General features: G+C 36.5%; 2 protein-coding genes across 10 annotated transcripts in view; both read right to left on the reverse strand.

Moving 5' to 3' along the window:
- LOC307125805 (protein NLRC3-like) overlaps positions 1 to 9,332 on the reverse strand; it is a 72,919-nt gene extending 63,587 nt beyond the window's left edge. For 2 of the 3 annotated variants that reach the window (XM_079815942.1, XM_079815943.1), the window contains exon 1: positions 9,228 to 9,316. The gene's annotated coding sequence lies outside the window, so the exon portion shown is untranslated. Of the gene's footprint in view, positions 1 to 9,227 lie in introns of all 3 variants that reach the window. The other variant, XM_079815941.1, reaches the window with a different exon arrangement.
- A 529-nt stretch (positions 9,333 to 9,861) lies between these two features.
- LOC307126070 (uncharacterized protein) lies at positions 9,862 to 17,581 on the reverse strand. 7 transcript variants are annotated; one of them, XM_079816437.1, is made up of 5 exons: positions 17,310 to 17,581; positions 13,928 to 14,293; positions 12,669 to 12,779; positions 12,556 to 12,584; positions 9,862 to 11,403 (listed from the first exon to the last, which is right to left on the reverse strand). In XM_079816437.1, the coding sequence occupies exons 1-5, from the start codon at positions 17,374 to 17,376 to the stop codon at positions 11,380 to 11,382; spliced, it is 597 nt and encodes a 198-aa protein (XP_079672563.1). In that variant the 5' UTR covers positions 17,377 to 17,581; the 3' UTR covers positions 9,862 to 11,379. The 7 variants fall into 7 exon arrangements, 6 of the variants coding, with proteins under 6 accessions (XP_079672563.1, XP_079672565.1, XP_079672564.1 ...); XR_013816448.1 differs by having other exon boundaries at positions 9,864 to 11,403; positions 13,902 to 14,293; positions 17,310 to 17,537; XM_079816439.1 differs by having other exon boundaries at positions 9,862 to 12,584; positions 13,902 to 14,293.
- Positions 17,582 to 19,685: the final 2,104 nt, after the last annotated feature.

The raw sequence follows: 19,685 nt of genomic DNA on the forward strand, positions 1-19,685 counted from the left end.
TAAGCAAGTTTGTGCATCCAAATGGAAAACGCAAATGCTGAATGCTTCGTCTATAAAACTGCTTGCCATTGTATTTAGGGAGCTGCAAATAGCTCAGTTGTAGGCTATCCGTATGCACACGGTAGCTGTTACGAACACTGGTCATAGGATTAAGTAATGCCGGTGTTGTTCCGTGGTATTTGTGTGAGTTTTATTCAGCGACAACCTGGCTGAGGTTTAGACGCGTGTGGTGTGTGTGTGTGTGTGTGTGTGTGTGTCTCTCCAGTGTTTCCCACACATAGATTAATTTGCGGCGGTGCGCCAAAACAACGGGTCGCATGTGTTGCTGAGAGAAAGAGCAGAGAGAGAGCCTCTCCTCCGGCCGCACGCACCATCTTCAAACTGTCTTGCTCTCCCTCCCTCGCACATATAAATCAAAATCAATTGAGAATTGACACGATGGTAAAAGGTCGGAAGACCTAAGTTTCACATGGAGCATTGGGAGATTTTCTTCCTGAATTACCGCTGGTGTTGCTCTACAAGAGATTAAGTTAAGTGCACCTAAGCATTAAATGACTAGGTTGTAAATAGTTTTAAAATTTGATACAGTACAGTCAGTGTGCACTTTATTATGCTGCTTGCTTGTAGCTACTGTGTGCAATAGTGTAATTATTTTATTTCTGCTTAAATGTTTATTTTCAGAATTTTAATTATGCTGAAATATTTATTTTCAGAATTTTAATTATGCTGAAATATTTATTTTCAGAATTTTAATTATGCTGAAATATTTATTTTCAGAATTTTAATTATGCTGAAATATTTATTTTCTGAATTTATTTTCAGCACTGAACTCTTTTTTTACTAGTTCTTCCTTACCTGTTTTTACTATTTGTTAAATATAGGTTTTTTTTAGTACAATAAATGTTTCTTTTTTAAATTGAGACATTTAACATTGTTATCATCATGATCATTGTGTCATTTTTATGATGTAAATTGAGGGAGCAAAAGCAGGATCGGCTCCAAATATCGGCTCAAGAAAATCGACGGTCCGTTTCGGTCATCGGCTAAGGCTGATGAAAAGAAATCGGTATCGGCATCGGCACTAGAAAATCTATATTGGTCGATCCCTAGTTTATAGTGTATGCTACAATGGCTTTGAACACAGCTTAGCCAATCATAATCAAGGACCAGAACTATCGATATTATAAATGACAATTATGATCCAACAGAATTACTAAGAGCAAAAATCCTGTACAATTTCTTTTTGCATTCCTTCCAGATATTTGACTAGTGGTGTGATGGATCTCATTTGTGCTTTACAATAATGTGTGTTGCTCTGTCAAAAAATTTAATTATTATGAAGTTGAATTATTATCTACATCCTAAATGACACTACTGACCAACTTCAACTTTCTATTCTCAAATACAGTGAGGAAAATAAGTATTTGAACACCCTGCTATTTTGCATGTTCTCCCACTTAGAAATCATGGAGGGGTCTGAAATTGTCATCGTAGGTGCATGTCCACTGTGAGAGACATAATCTAAAAAAAAATCCAGAACTCACATTGTATGATTTTTTAACTATTTATTTTTATGATACAGCTGCAAATAAGTATTTGAACACCTGAGAAAATCAGTGTTAATATTTGGTACAGTAGCCTTTGTTTGCAATTACAGAGGTCAAACGTTTCCTGTAGTTTTTCACCAGGTTTGCACACACTGCAGGAGGGATTTTGGCCCACTCCTCCACACAGATCTTCTCTAGATCAGTCAGGTTTCTGGCCTGTCACTGAGAAACACTGAGTTTGAGCTCCCTCCAAAGATTCTCTATTGGGTTTAGGTCTGGAGAACCTTGATATGCTTCTTACAGAGCCACTCTTTGGTTATCCTGGCTGTGTGCTTCGGGTCATTGTCATGTTGGAAGACCCAGCCTCGACCCATCTTCAATGCTCTAACTGAGGGAAGGAGGTTGTTCCCCAAAATCTCGCAATACATGGCCCCGGTCATCCTCTCCTTAATACAGTGCAGTCGCCCTGTCCCATGTGCAGAAAAACACCCCCAAAGCATGATGCTACCACCCCCATGCTTCACAGTAGGGATGCTGTTCTTGGGATGGTACTCATCATTCTTCTTCCTCCAAACACGTTTAGTGGAATTATGACCAAAAAGTTATATTTTGGTCTCATCTGACCACATGACTTTCTCCCATGACTCCTCTGGATCATCCAAATGGTCATTGGTGTTGAATTACAAATGTACACATTGTTATATCTAGGTTCAAATGTAATAGAATATAACTGAAAACATTATCTATATTTGTGTTTTACATTTTGAAGTAAACTTGAGGAAATTCTAAGGAGATGACGTCAGGCTGTGTAAGTGGTTGAGGCATTAAGTCTTTTGTCTCTATGCAATTTCCTAACTATTTACCATGACAAGTTTAGAGCAATACTGCCTGAGTGATTGGATTAGCATCTATGCAGTTGAATGGCACTGTTATGCTGATTGAATCTGGACGAGGGACACAGTTATGTAGGGTGTGTCCTTTACCTACACAACATATGCATTCCTTTGTTTGAATGTCTCCTCCTCTGCTGTATAACGACTCCCCCTAAAATGTAGATAAATTGCCTTATTTTGTACTGTTAAATCAGACCGGCAGCACAGAGAGTTCTCATTAAAAGAATCACTTCTGTCTTGATCCGACGTCTCGTGGTCTCCATACTTCAAGAAACAACTGAAGTTCACAACATTGGCAAACTTAAGACGGGCCTGGACATTTGCTTGTTTAAGCAGGGGAACCTTCCGTGCCATGCATGATTTCAAACCATGACGTCTTAGTGTATTACCAACAGTAACCTTGGAAAATAGCAGGGTGTTCAAATACTTATTTTCCTCACTGTATATATATATATATATATATATATATATATATATATATATATATATATATATATATATATATATATATATATATATATATATATATATATATATATATATATATATATATATATATATATATATATATATATATATATATATATATATATATATATATATATATATATATTTTTTTTTTTTTTTTTTTTTTTTTTTTTTTTACAGACGCTGCTCTTGCTTGTTTCTGTATTCAAAAAGAGACATTTGGGTAGGGCTTGATAGATTTTGTATGTAAATCTTCCAGGCCAGTTCCTGTTTGTAAAATGAGCACCATTTGTCTTTAATGGCCCTTGGAGCCCATGAGTGATTGGATTAGCATCTATGCATTTGAATGTCCCTGTTATGCTGATTGGATCAGTATCGATGGCAGGAACGTTTGGGGTGTGTAAGAACGATCTCCTGTGGGAGGTCCTAACAGTTTCCCTTTGTCTGAAGCCCTTTGTCTTCCCTGTATAAAGTTCTGTCTCAGAACACAGAACGTTGGGTTAAGATTGTTGAAGGGCTGCATGATAACATCGCTGCTGAAAGACTGCTACACTACAAACCTTCAATAAATTCTTCTCCCCACAAGAACTCTGGTCAAGCTTACTTATTTTATGTATTGGAGAAATCTAATACATTGGCGAGCCACCCAAACGACTGCTCGGCCAAATACACCAAAAATCTAACAGGCTGGGCGATAAAACGATGACGATATGTATCGCGATAGACACGCAAGCGATATCAATAAAAAATGTGCATGATAAAACGTTAGATAATTTTTTTTTCTTCATCGGAAGAAACCAGAGGTTGCGAAGCAAATTTGGTTGCAGGAACAAAGGCACTCATTCTCTGGTAACCAAGCAACGTAGGGAGTGACATGCTAACAGCCAATCATGTAACTGTATCAAAAGGTTGTGCCATATCGTTGTCTAGTGTTGTTAGATGGATTCATTCTTCAGTAAACCGGCGTGGAGTGATAAGTTGAAAATGATTGCTGCAGCAAGCGAGGAAATTGTTAATAAAACAGGAAAACAAGTCAGCTCGCCAGTATGGCAGTTTTTTGTACTGTATAAGTCTGACCATGGTCAGACCAATGTCATCTGCAAGACTGTCGTCCCCACCAAGACTAGTAATACCACAAACTTGTTTCTCCACCTTAAGCCTTGTTTATACTTTCATCTGCCTCCGCAGCGCGAGCCTCCGCTGACAGCGCGCACGCCTCGTTCGTTCGGGGAAATGTTTATACTCGACGCGCTCGCCGTTGTGCTATTCTTGACTTTGGCTGAATCTGAAATCGCCCCCTAAACCCTCAATCACTGTTCCCTACTTTAGTCCACTAATACAGTTCACTTGAAGGAGTGTGTACAACGGCACTACACTCGTTATTGCGGTGCAAAGTGGGATAGAATAAGTGCACTCAAGAACGTCCACTATGGTTAATTCGGATACCACTACAAAGGGCTGTCCCCTCAAAAAGCGCCCTATTTAAGGGTATAGGGGCGATTTCGGATTCAGCCTTTGAAACTACATGGAGAGGTACTAAACGGTATCTAAACGGTAACAGTTACAAAGAAATAACGAAGGCACTGCACCTTAATGTTAAGAGAATTGTTAAGTGTTCATTGTGATTTTAGACTTGTGTTTATATTTTAATTATTTGAGTGTTTTCCATGGTTGTGTTGACATTTCTGCCTTTATAACTGAGGGGATTATAATCAGAGGAAGGTTATGTTTAAAATAAAAATGTTTAAATGTAAAATAAATATTTAAATAGGTCATAAAACATATCAATAATTATCAATATCGACTAGGGGTGTAACGATTCATCTACTACATCGATGTATCGATTTATTTTCCTATGATCTAACTACATCGATCTGTGCTCGGCAAGTTGGCCTTCCGGACGACATATATCGATCTAACATCGTTTTAAAAGGTAATCAATCGATTGTATCGATCATAGGAAATAACGCATTTGATTTAAGCACGTCAGACTTTATATGGATGTTTTTTCTTAGCACTTTTAATGATAAAGGCGTTAAACGTTACTCGATTCAGTCTGCCTATCTGTGACATCATCGCAACGCACCAGAAGCAACGCTAAGAAAACAAAACATAGCATGACGGATGGCAGAGGAGAAGCCAACGAGAGAGAAATTATCAAGCCACCAGGAGAAAGAGCTACCTGTACTTTCAACCCTTGCTAAATTTTACCTGTGCATTCCTGACACCAGTGTGCCAGCAGAGCGAGTTTTTAGTACTGCTGGCGATATAGTGAACGCACAGAGAAGTGTTCTGAGGTCAGATCATGTTGATATTTTTGAAAAAGAAATCTGTAGAGTCATTGAAGAGTAGTTGGTTACATTTTATCTTTTGTTAAATATTGTTTGTTTGTTAAACTGAGAGTAGTAGCAGGTTCAGCCAGTTTATTCAACCTGAAGAAATGTTGGTTGCACTTTATTTTATTATTTTTATTTTTTTTATATTATTCTACATAACTGTGTCCCTCGTCCAGATTCAATCAGCATAACAGTGCCATTCAACTGCATAGATGCTAATCCAATCACTCAGGCAGTATTGCTCTAAACTTGTCATGGTAAATATTAATATTGTATTTGTATTATTTTAATGTTGAAAAACAACAGCAAAAGTAGCAGGTAAACCTACTATTAATTAAACCTGAAGAGAAGTTAGTTGCACTTTGTTTTTGATATTAATATTGTAATATTTTTATGTTGGAAAACAAAAGCAGAAGTAGCAGGTTAACCTACTGTTGAAATGTTGGTTGCACTTACTGTGCTTTTATTGAAAATGTATTGAATATTGAAATTGAGAGCAGAAAAGGTTAACTTCCTGTTAATTCAACCTAAACTGTTGGTTGCACTTTATTCAAATAAAATTTTAATGCATTTTCCATTAATTGTTGTTTACTTGTTTGTTTATATCCATAATTAATTTATACCTGATTCCCTTACAAGAAACAACAGGAATCTAGGAAACTTCACCTGCACTGACCAGTATCCAGATATTTATTTCAGTCACACAATTTTTGGCTAAAAAGTTACTGAATCGTTTCGGATCGTATCGTTCTAAATGAACCAATATCGTCCTTGAATCGTATCGACAACCTCAAATCGTGATACGAATCAAATCGTTGTTAAAACTAATTGTTACACCCCTAATATCGACCGATATGAAACACTTATATCGTGATACAGTTTTCAGCCATATCGCCCAGCCCTACATTGGACCATAATTCCATGTGTGAGACAAACAGCCAAAATTAGGGATGTAAATAATTAAGCTATGAGTTTGGGCTAAACGCCCAATTCTCTTCCAGGATGCGACCGCCATTATAGTTTCTACCATGATAGATGTTTTATTCTCAAACATTTTTTTTTTACAGATGCTCCTCTTGCTTGTTTCTGTATTCATATACATTGATTTATGCAGTTTATTCTTCTTTTTAGTTAACAGAACAACCAGCTACAATAATCAGTAAGTTTTGAGAGCAAATGATCAGATATAAGTTACATTTACAGTATATGATCTGCAGATTTTTTCATAGTTAAGGTCCAGTCAATGGGGCTGCATTTGGTTTCTTTCTGTAATGGGTGATTTACATCCAGCAAGAGACATTTGGGTCAATGTGGGACCATAATTCCATGTGTGAAACAGCCAAAATTAGGGGTGTTAATCATTAAGTCACAAATGCAACAAAAATATAATATTACATGATGTACAAATTAATTAAACTCTCTGAAAATTGCAAACCCCATCCACAATAAAACCACACATTTTAGTTTTAAAATAATAGAGAAAAATAAAATGTTGCAAAAAATAAATGTTATTTTTTTCAAATGTAGCAAATGAGATCATCAATCGTCTGAAGACAGATCATTGACAAACAGAACAAGCATGACGGAGAATACAGCAAGTAATATTTCACTCATGATGTGGTCAACTAATTTATTAAGTGTTTTCTGTGGTCAGTTCAATTGATATATGAACAGATATTATTCATATTAATCATATTAATTAAATTTTCAGGGATGGAGTTATTTCTACAGGAATGCCATGATAAAATGGGAGTAAGAGTCAACCGTTCTTGTAATAATTAAACAGTGATTTTTGTTTTGTTATGTAAAGCTTGTGTTTTGTTACAGTTATGAGTTTTATTATTATTTTAGCTATATTTTATTATTTTAATGTCTTATTGGTTTCCATAAAGAAATGCATGTTCCACTAGTTCAAGGCTTTATAAATGTTCATTTAGTTTATTTATAATTAAATACAGTATATGTCACATTAAATGCCCATACTCTGAGTCTGTACATATTATTTGTAACAACGTGAACATTAAGGAAATAATATTAGCCACGTAACAAACACGTATAAGCTTAAGTGTTTATATCTGTCTGTTTTAGGAAGAGCCCTTTTATCCAAGGCAGTGGATTATCTAGATGTATTTTCCCTGGCCTTTCTTTGTTTGTTCAGGATTCCACTTGTAAATAAATTAATAAATGTTTGTTGGAAAAATAAACACCACCATCTTAAAAAATCTGTAGCTGGGAAGACATCTGAAGGAGGATTTGAAATATTGGATTATGTGGATAAAATAATACTTTCAAGATTAATTGGATCAAAAAGTGTATTGGTGTTCCTTATTCAATTTGTTTTTTTATTCTACATAATGTCTTTAAAAAAGTAGGTGGTCTTGATTTTCTTTTAACTTACTAAATTACCCATAAAATTATCTAAATTTCATGGCCAAGCACTCTTGGCTTTTCTGAATTCCTTGAATTTTTCTCACCATAGAATGCAAATTTGGAATAATGAATTGATTACAATTAGAGGCAAGAGTATTTTTGGAGAAATGGTTGGATTATGGCTTAAAATTACTTGAGTGATCTGTTTGATTAAAACACAAAATGTATTCTTATGATTATTTTAAGTTCAATTTTCCTGTAAAATATAACGTTGTTGTTGTTGTTGTTGTTGTTTTTACAATAATCAAAGCTAATCCCTTCTGGACTTGTTAATTTGATGAGCAGCCATTTGTCCTGTTATAATGTAGATAATAAAAACTGTAATTTCTTTTATAAATGGTAAAAATTTATTTGATAAAAAATGCACTAACAAGGATATTAGACAGGCCTTTCATGAAAAGAAAGAAAGTTATTACAAGACGGAAATTTTATTGGAATTCCTTTCTGGGAAGTTAATTGGAGAAAGGCATGGCGGTTTGCCCTACACATTTTGTATTTCAAATCAGGTAAGAGAAATTCACTTAAGGATCTTACATATATCCAACTAATATCTTACTCTCTAAGTCTATGGATATTGGGAAAGAATGGTCTTTTTGTAATAGTAGGCTACTGAAGAGAATTTGTTTTTTTGATTGTCAAAGTGTACATACATTTTGGAAAGACTGTTTTCACACTTTCTCTGCCAAAATTGGATTAATGATAACAATGAATGTGAAAGGAATTATTTGTTAATACGAAGATAAAAATATTGACAATTTTGTAAATTTCATTATCCTCAACGGAAAATTCTTTATTCATAAATGTTGATTATCTAAACATCCTCTTTTATAGCTACAAGTTTTTCTGTAACAAACTCATTCTGTTAATGAAGTCTCTTAAAGTTGTGAAAAATGTAAAAGGTAACACTGCTATTGTCACATAGGCTACTACGAATCTGTATTTGGCGTCTTGGGAATGTCTTTGTTGTTGTTGTTTTGATGTTTTGTTTTTAATTTTGGAGCCTCTGTAACTTAGCCTATTTGGTGCCTGTTTTTGTAGTGTACTGTTGTTTAACTTACAAGTTCTATTTAAAAAAGTGTTTATAAGCTAACAAAAAGTTTTCTCTGGATCGGTGCTGGGCAGGGCAGATCCATTAATATCCATAATTTGCCCCAAATCGTTATTATTTTATAAGTCACCTGAAGCCGGATGAGTGTGTACAGACATTTAGAGTAACGTTAGGCTAATATAGGCCTAAGTTTATACTTCGCTTTCGCTTAAACCCGTTAACTCCTCTTTGTTTGTTTTTAAAGTGAACTTTTGCCTGTATGGTTATATTTATCAACTGTTTTGGACTGTCGCCTTGAATAACACGAGTCCAGTCTCAGTCGGTGCAGCTACAGCTGTGAGTTTGAGCTAAACGCCCAGCGCTTCTCGTCCGGAATGCTAAATGCTAACGTTAGATCTAAGTTACCGTGATAAATCTATCAGAAGACAGACAACTTTGACGTATTTCAGTTGTTTGGACGCAAAACGGTTGATATTATAACTATGAAACGTTTTAATGAACTTACCATGAGTGACCCGTGAAGACATTGATAGATTTTCAAGACACCCGAAATGGTGTCTAGTCATGCTGATCCCTTTCGCTTTCACTTTTGGCAGAGTTCCGCTGTCATGAGAAATCGTGTCCTCCTGTGAAATAGGGACCCACTGGGGTAATGCCTGATCAAAATGAACATGACCGTGCAATACGTTTTTTAGGAATACCAAGAAATAGAGCATTGCAATAATCCAGACGGGATGTGATTAATAATGCATGAATTAAGATTTCAGCATCAGCCTGAGTGAGAGAAGATCGGAGACGTGCAATATTACGAAGATGGAAAAAAGAGTTTTTAACAACAGAAAGAAATGTGGGATGCAAAAGATAGATGAAATAAGACATCAAGATTACGGACAGATGAGGAAGGCCTAACATAAACCCCATCAATTTCAAAGGACAGGTCTATCCTTTTTACTGAGGTACACAGTACCAACATTCCAGGGTTTTTCATCATATAATAGGTTTCAGTTGCAACCAAAATGCTGAAGGTCCAAATCAATGCAGTTTCAAAGCGCTTCCATGGGCTCCAGAGGCTCTGCGTGATCCCAGATGAGGAATAGGGTCTTATTAATACTGTACACAGAGAAAGAATATGCAAATTTGTATGTATACAGTACATTTATTTGTCTAGCAATGTTACATGTAAAAAGAAAATACACATTTGCATGTTTATTTTTACACATTCATTTCTTGTGAAGACATGTCCTCCTGGGACCCACGCATAGACTTTTGTCCACTGTAGTGGACATTATATTTTAGTGAATTTCTGTGACATCATACATGTCACAGTCTGGATGTCCTGTAAAGAGCACATTCGGGGCTATGCAGAGATACCAAATGTTTTGAGGTTTCACCAGGACAATATCAACTTCTTGGTCTTTAAAAACGGTTGACATTAATGTTCAGCACTCTTATGGAAATATGATAATATTTTTTAATTATAATTTAAATCGGATTCAATTTGAAATTGTTTGTTATAAATCAACATCTCAGGAAAATGTTAAGGGGGTTTCTAATCAAAATGTGATTTTCTGTTACAAAACGGCATTGATTTCATAAATGTCCACTGTAATGGACGTCAGGATTTAAATCATGTTTATCAGGCATTTTGGAGACATAAGTGAATAGGGAAAGAAATGACATATCAATATTCCTATGAAATATTAGATATTATTATGAAAATGTTGCTAATTATTACTCCCATTATTACACTTATTTTTTCCTTACATGTTGCACCAAGAACACATTAATATGCTAATTAGATGCAGCGTATAGATACATTGTATTGAATGGGAAAATCCAAGTATGGCCATTTTACCCACATATTTCATAAAGTAAAATGGTTTATCAATGCATTTCGTTATATCTTTCATAACATAGTTCAGAATTATCTTTAAACAAAGTTTGTTTAAAAAAATCATGAAATCTAAAAATTGATTGGTGAATTAAAAATAAATCACATTGTTTTTGCCTATACATGCAATATCATGTCATTTTATGTTTTAGACAACTGTCAACTACAGAGGACATATCATAACATATGAATAAAATATCCTTTTTCAAACATGTTTTTTTTTTACCATTTGTTTCTTATGCTCTAGACAATGTAATGACATGAAAAAATACTAAATTCAAATCACTTTTTTTTCTGGGTCCCAGGAGTGAACAGAAAATTGGCTAAAAAAAGAAGTTCTGGGAAAAAAAATTGTACTAGACAACAGAAACTGAGCAAAATAGTGTTTTGCGGAAAATATGATGAATGGACGTCAAGGAAGAACAAAAATATACCGTACATAAGAGTTTGTTGTCCGTTACGAGCAGCGGCACGAGACAAAACAAAGACACTCAAAACTGTCCTGTTCCTATAGTTAAAGGTAGGGTAGGTAGGATTTGGTTAAAAAATTTTTTTTCCAAATTTGTTTAAACTTTCTTTATAAATCAATACATAATTAAAATGCAAGTACTCTGAAAAAGAAAGTATGAATATTGAGTGTCTGTAGACCTCTCACGACTGTTTTAAAGACATCTCATTATTTCCATTCACTCCACCTTCTCCCTTCTGGGCTCTTTCCAAAGCCACGCCCCCAAAACACATGAACGCTCCACGCCGACCAATCAGCTCAGCTGAGAGACGCATTATTTACCTGAGACAAGCGGAGAAGAAGTGCATGTAGGTACATCATGTCAGAATCACATGTAATAAAAAATCTAACTTTATCATTATGAATATAAACAAATAAGATGTCTTTTAGTACTCACTCTCAAGCTAGAATAACGATACTGGTAAAGTTCAAAATACACACACAACACAGTGTCTACGACACACACAGATACAAGATAAAAACATCAGTAAACATTGGTAGAGTATATAAAAACAAACCAAGGGCCGAAATTAACGTGCAGGTAAAGTTCCCGGTGAACATGGTAAAAGAGTTTAGACAGAGGGCAGAGATTATGTATAAAGCTAACTTAGTTCTAAAAAAAGTTCCTGGATGCGGTGTACTAGCTTTTACACATGCATTTTGTTATCTAAAGTTACATTTTGCGAAATTCAACACGACAGCGATCAACTTGAGCTAAGCATATTGAGTATTTATCATCTCTACTAATGGCTCGCTAGGTGTATAACATTGTAACTTTATGCTTAGTAATGTTATGTTAGCTATATTAGGCAGCTACGTGTGCTAGTAATGAATGCTTCATGAAAACATAAACCAAAAAAATGTATAATCAAAATGAAAGATTACCTGTCCAGCAGAAATACAGCCTCTTGAACTCAAATCAAACGGGTGCGCCAGGGTTGCCAGGTTTTCACAACAAAATCCGCCCAATTGCTACTCAAAACTAGCCCAAAACAAGCCCAATCGTGTTTCTCGGGTAAAAAATTTACGTTTGGGGGGTAAAATATGTGTCTTTTTGGTAGGGCTGCCTGCTAAAATTCGCAAATCCCGGGGCAAAATATCACATAATTGGGGTCGCTTCAACCCGCGGACATGAAAAACAGCCCGCGGCAAGTGTTTGAAGTAGCCCGACAGTGGGGCGCGCGCATGTGGGCAGATCCTGGAGCAAAAGCGGCGGTAGCCATGGTAGCGAGAGAGAGTGACAGGCGCCCAAGCCAATCACTTTATTCGGCCCGAACGAAAATAATGAGCGGTGTTTATTGCAGATTAAAAAGTCTAGAGTCACTCTATTTTTATACTCTCTTTTTCAGAGTACTTACATTTTAATTATGTATTGACATATAAAGACAGATTAAACAAATTTGGACAAAAGTGTTTTAGATCATACTTACCCACCTTTAACATAACAAATGCATATCTTGGTTCTGTGAAAAAAAGCAAAACCAATGTTATTCACGTACAGAGCAGAAACAATGCAACCTAAGATTGTTTCTGTGTAAAACTCCTACCGCAGTGAGAGCAGACGAAAGGCTTGATTCCAGCATGAATTAACATGTGAGTCTTAAGGTTTCCCTTATTTCTGAAAGAGTTTCCGCACTGAGAGCAGTTGAAAGGCTTTTCTGAAGTGTGAAATAGCACATGATCATCAAGTTGTCTTTTCTGTGTAAAACTCTTGCCACACTGAGAGCAGGCATAAGGCTTCACTCCCGTATGAATTAACATGTGAACCTTAAAGGGTAACTAAACCCCTGCTCAGAGCTTAACTCCACCCACTGGCAATTTTCAAAAAATGCTGGAAAAGTGGGCAGAGCCCGGCGGACACAGAGGGGACGAACCGAGGGCGGGGCTGAGCGGAGGGCGTGCACCTGAGACCCGCAGTGACGGATTGACTGACAGCTGTCAGACTCGCGAGTTGCAAAGATGGAGAATGACTGGAGTGACGCCAGCTTTGCAACAGAGCGGTCATTTCTCCTACCTTCACCTGAAGTGGAGGAGGGTGGATTGTCTGTAACAGACACAAACCCGGAGCCTTATCAATGCGAGCCGCTGCTCAAACTGCGTTAACTCCCGATGCCGACGATGCTAGTGAAGCAGCCGCGCAAGAGAACCGACCTAATCTATCTGCGTCCGCGGCAACCACTTGCGTGTCAGGGTTTGAAAGCGCGTCTCATGTATGAAAATTATCTGTACACATGACGGGCGGCAATAATATCGCAAGAAAAGCCTGACGTGTACTGACAACTGCATTATTTAACCGTATTTTCTTCAATACGGTGTTAAAGCAAGTGTCAAGTGAGTTTCATTCATAATGTTTACTTCATGTAACATGACAGTTCATACTGGAGTGAAGCCGTTCTCGTCGTGTGATTGGGGGAAACATTTCTGAGGGCGTGGTGAGCTCATGCTAGGGGCGCGGATAGAGAGCCGTTGGAGGTACCATCCTACGTCACGATGTACCGCAACGTCCAATAGGAAAATTCAACTGCAGTAGCCACCGTTCAACCTTAAGAGGGCAGCACTTTGGCGGTTTTACACCATATTTTATAGAATTAAAACACTTTATACTCAAATGTCAAAACATTTACTCGAATCAATGAACAGCATTAATAAAGCCCCAGTATTACAGATCATTAACTAAAAAAAGTTGGTTTAGGGTTTAGTTACCCTTTAAGGTTTCCTTTACGTGCAAAAGTGTTTCCACACTGAGAGCAGGTGAAAGGCTTTTCTGAAGTGTGAATTACCAAATGATCATTAAAGTGTCCTTTACGTGTAAAACTCCTTCCACACTGAGAACAGATGAAGGGCCTTTTTCCAGTATGAATTAACATGTGCTTCTCAAGGTATCCTTTGCGTGTGAAAGTGTCTCCACACCGAGAGCAGGTGAAAGGCTTTTTTCCAGTATGAGTTATCATATGAGTCCGAAGCCTTCCTTTCTGTTTGAAAGTCTTTCCACACTGAGAACAGGTGAACAGGTTGACTTCTGTTATCTGAATGCTGCTTTGTGTGCAACTGTTTTCAGTTTTGGAGCAACTCAATGATTTTTCTCCAGCGGAGACCTCATGAGATTTCTGATGCTGAAGTTTCTCCTCCACTTCATTCAGATCTTGCCTTTCCTCTTTCAGTTTCATCAGGGCTAAAATGGAAGAAAAAAAATTGTAGTTTACATGAAGACGACCCTTGCAAATATTTTCAAATATTGTACACATGTAAATAAACCGTCCAAACGCATTCACAAAACATCTGTGTTTTGGCAGTCAGAAGAGAAAGAAAGCAGGATTTTGGCACAATTTCAGAAGTCAGAACAGAAAAAGAAATATATAGGATATTTTTGTAATATTACAGTTACACTGAAAAAATATACAATATTAAATTTTGATTTGGGGGAACAAATAGTAACATAATAATAGCAATATATTTTTTTGACTCAATTTACTATAATACATTAGAAAACTTTGGCATTATTTTATTGACAATTATTAACGCGAGAGCACTTCCATGTAATACACAAGCACAAATTGCTCCACTAGCATGCTATTGCTTTGCTATAAAACTGGACGTGCGCTCTCCAATATACACCAATCAGGCATAACATAATGACCTAATATTGTGTTGGTCCCCCTTTTACAGTAGCTCGTCTGTTTGATCGGACCACACGGGCCAGCCTTCGCTCGCCACGCGCATCAATGAGCCGTGGCCGCCCATGACCCTGCCGCTGGTTCACCACCGTTCCTTCCTTGCACCAGTTTTGATAGATACTGACCACTGCAGACCAGGAACACCCCACAAGAGCTGCAGTTTTGGAGATGCCAAATATAGTTTAGCCATCACAATTTGGCCCTTGTCTGTGTGTTCTTTCACTAGAAATGAATTCTCTTCGCCTCGGGATTAAACATTGTCAAAAGTTATTAACCAATCAGAATAGACTTCTACGACTGACCGATGGAAATGCTACATGGAATCTTATTGGCTGAGAGTGAAATGCATCTGGAATTCTTTCAACAAGCAAAGACGGATCTTTAATTTCTTTACAATTTAACTCTTTCCCTGCCAAACATGGACTTTTCCGTTATTTGTGTGAAACAACCAAACACAGAATTTTCAGTGTTTCCACTGTTATAAACTAGGGGGCGCTATTACACATCTTCTGAATGAGTACAGAATCCCCTGATCAAAACACAGAAGAAGGAGACGCAAAAAAAAACTAAGATTGTATGCAAGCAGATGCATATGTAAAATAATGTAATCATCAACATTAAACATCATATAAATCAAAACTATGTAATATGTAACTGAATGAAATGTCGACCCAGGACTGTGCGAGCATTAGGGGTGTTGATGGACTCAATCTACTCCATCGGTGTTCGATCATCGTTCTGAATCTGATCTGGATGTAGTCTTTGACAAAAACGTGATTTTCTCAGCTTTTTGTTCAAAATGTGGCTTTTTTTAATTAAACTTACCCATATCTGGCAGATGCACTGTAAGAAACTGTGAAACTCAAAGAGATTCTCACTGATCAGGGCACATGTTCATGTCGTGTACATTAAGCAAACTATACAAACTTTGGGCATTAAATCGATTCGCACCAGTGTCTATCACCCACTAACAGCACATTAAAATCCATGGTTCGTAAATTCATAAAAGACGACGGCAAAAATTTGTATAAATGGCTTGAGCTTTTGGTTTGTTATTTTTGGCCAACCCATTCAGAAGTTATGTCACCTGTGCAGGTAGCGTCAATTCATGGTTGTCATACACCAAGTATGGTCAGAATACGCTGTAAGCGTTGCAGATATTCAAGGAATGTTTTGACAAATCAACTTGTATTCCAAAACTTTTTTTCTCTGCATGGTCTGGAGATGACCTGGTTCAATTATCATGAAAAACAAAGCAACGGCCTAGGAGGAGTTAAAAAATGTCGGAAAATTCAAAATGGCTGAGAAAATGGTCATGACAGGATACAACATGATATGCACACAGCCAGTGACATCTACTCTGCTCGACTTCAAAAAAAGGACCCCATCCTGGACATGACCTGTTCTCCCCCTTAACGTCTGGGAGAAGATACAGATTAATAAAAGGCAAAACAAACAAAACAGCTTATTCCCCCAGGCAGTTAAATGCTTAAATACATAATACCCCACCCCCCCATAATACTGTATAGTTTTGGAGAAAAGGCAAACTCACCCCAAACATCAAAGTGCATTACACCATAACACTAAACACTCATAAAAAGCTTTCCCTTATAGGTTTGCTCATTCTTTCAATTGATTCCTGCTCCGAGTGACCCTGACAATTACTGTATTAAGTTTCATTATTTAATCTCATTGCTCATTCTGTTAATTGCTATTTTATATTGATATTTCTAACACTGACTATTTATGTATCAATTTCCATGTAATTTTCCTGTGTAAAGTTTTGGAGAAAAACACTTTTTGTCTCTTTGATCACATTCTTTGCTTTTTTTATTTCAGAAAACAATTATGTTGTGCATCTTGTAAACCAGCACTTTTGGCATGCTGTTGTACTCCATCAGACTACACAACATTGTGTGACTTCATTTACTGACTCTCTGTTGAACACACTAATAAAAGCATCTTCTCATAATAGGTTTATGTTTTATTGCTTAAAAATGACATATTTGCATTAATTGTGAAATGTCATAACAGGTTACCCATCACAACATCTTTCTGTAATTCAGTAAAATGACTTGAAAATAAATACAGTAATAGTCAGGGTCACTCTGAACAGGAATCAATTGAAATAATGAGCAAACATATAAAGTAAAGATTTTTATGCGTTTCTGAAAATGGGACATGGTGTAAGTGCTGGAATGATTTTTGGGGTGAGTTTGCCTGTACTTTTCTCCAAAACTAGACAATAAAATTATCAGAAACATATATATTTGCAATTGAGAGGACGTTCGTGTCCAATTTTAGTAAACTAGGATCTTCCTAGTAGGAACTACGTTTTTACGATAGTATTTACGATAATTCCTATAACGTGAATGCATCATAAAAAGCAAAGAGCGACCTTTGACTTTGAGACGTGGATTTAAGACATTTTAATGGTAATTATTTTTACATTAAGGAATTAAAGACTTAATGTACCACTACAGTAATTAAAGATGAATGAATATAGACACCAACCTCCTTGTTCCTCGTGTTTTTCTGGTTCACGCATGTCCTCCTCACTCTCCTCTTTAACAAACACCATCTTCACAGCTACAGTTCAGTTGATACTCCTCCAGATATTCCTGCTTGCTTCAAAACTCATGTCTATGAGGATGTTTATATTACGCCTTATTAAAAAATATCGTTATATACACCAAAATTATATTTCTAACAGTTATTCTTCTTCTTCTGAGTTGTAATGGTGGTTGGTAAACACACGTATCTGACTTACCGCCACCCACTGGACTGGAGTGTGAAGCGTCGAGAGGAGGGAAAATAAACTGGGGGACAAAAACGTACTTAGTCCGTGTACAAAACACTCTACGCAGAAAGAGTGTTTCTTGAACTTAGAAAAAACTGCAATGCAATTATTTTTTTACGGGGTAGGCTATGTTTATTTTTTTCAATCATTTTCAAATTAATTGGAGAATTAACTTGAATGTGCCTAATAGCCTATGTGTTGTAGCCATTAAATTAGGGCTGTGCAATTAATCGGATTTCGATTTCGATTTCGATTTTGCCTCCCAACGATCACCAAAATAGTACAATCGAGAAAAAACGATTATTTTGCCTTGCGTTCTGAATGAAACGCGCATGCGCTCATCCGCCCCTCCCGAAGCCACAAACTTTCTCAGATCGGGAGTCTCGTGTGCATATCATCCGCTGGAATTTAAAAACTCGGCGCGAGTAAAGATGGCAGAAGGAGGGCAGTTACAGCAGCGTTTGGTGAGCAAAAAAGGCAAAACCAACTCCGTTGTCTGGGAGCAGTTTGGCTTCGAGGAATCAGACGACGAGCAGAAACATGCTACGTGCAAGATTTGCTACATGGTAGTGGCTGCAACGCAAGGGAACACCACGAATTTGTTTTTAAACCACTTGAACCACTTGAAAATTAAACTGAGTGACCTATGACAATCTAATAAAGAAACAAAAACTGACGAGAGCAGGGGTGCCGTGTAAACGTCCTTTTTTCCCCTCATATTTTTCAAATAATTCTCTCTTTGTAAACTTTGTTCAATGCATGCGAGTGCTGCCGTATGTTTGAATATGACCAGTCGTTTTCACCGTCATCACCCGGGTTTAGTGCCAGAAGACGCGAATGAGAAGCCGTGCGCGCTGTGAGGAAATGTATCTCTGTGCGCTCATCCGAGAGCGCGCACACGTCTCTCAGCGCGCAAATATTGAGTTCTCTTTCAAGTCTTGCTCTTGAACGGACAAACTCACACAAAACGTATGTCAACATGTCCATCTTGATGAGTATCCTAGCAGACATAGTCTGTATATGCCTTAAGTGAACTTTATACAGTCGATAAAGACGACGCATATCCGATCCGGATTGAATAGCTTTTGTAAGTTTAATAGGATTCATCTTTAATTTATGCACTCAAATATGCAATGTTATTTTACATTTGAGACATTTCTGTACCTGAAAACTAATGTTAGACGTACCTGAAAAGCATATCTAGCCGAACCATATTGTTGATCTTATTTATTTGTGATTATCATTTTTACGTGAATACTTTTATACTTTGATTTGAATATATATGTTATATTATTTATTTTAATAGTTCAAAAAGTACAACAAATGTTACAATTTCAATTGAATTGTTGAAAGGTGTATTTTTAATAAATACAACACATTCCCAAAGTCATGTGAAATAATCGTGTTACATAATCGTGATTTCAATATTGACCAAAATAATTGTGATTATGATTTTTTCCATAATCGAGCAGCCCTACATTAAATAAGCGCATTTAGTTTCATATGTTAAAATATTATATGTTATTTTTTTCCATCTATATGTTGATTATGAAAAGTGAACACCATGAGTAAGATAGGATGCATCGGGGACATGGAGTGGGTCAGACATGATTGACCACTTCATTAAGTTTTGTTTTGTAGAAAGGCTTTCTTTAGTTTAAAGTGAATTTCGTTTTGTATAAATTGTATCTTAATTTTAATAAATGTTTATTCAACAAATTGCCTGGATTTAATAAATAAGAAGCAAATATAGCCGCGATCAATTGCATTCCACGCGTGAACTGGAGCGCATCATAAATTCATATCTCATATCAGATATCTTAATTTTTTATTATAAATTAATCGAAACTCAGTTTATGCCTCATAGACATGAAAAATATTTAAGAAAGCTTTACGTTTCTTTGAACGAAACTATTCAAAACGAAAAGAAATAGGCTAGCTAACGTTACTCAATGTAATCCATGATGTGCATTTCTCTCTGTAGGCTAGGCGTGTTCAATACGGAGATGGCGATCTTCAACTTAATTTTTGCAGCTGACACAGACAGAAAAGACTAGTGTAGGCCTACTAATACAAATCAATGCACGAAA

This window comes from Gobio gobio, assembly GCF_949357685.1.
Source record: "Gobio gobio genome assembly, chromosome: 1".
In the NCBI taxonomy this organism is placed as follows: domain Eukaryota; kingdom Metazoa; phylum Chordata; class Actinopteri; order Cypriniformes; family Gobionidae; genus Gobio; species Gobio gobio.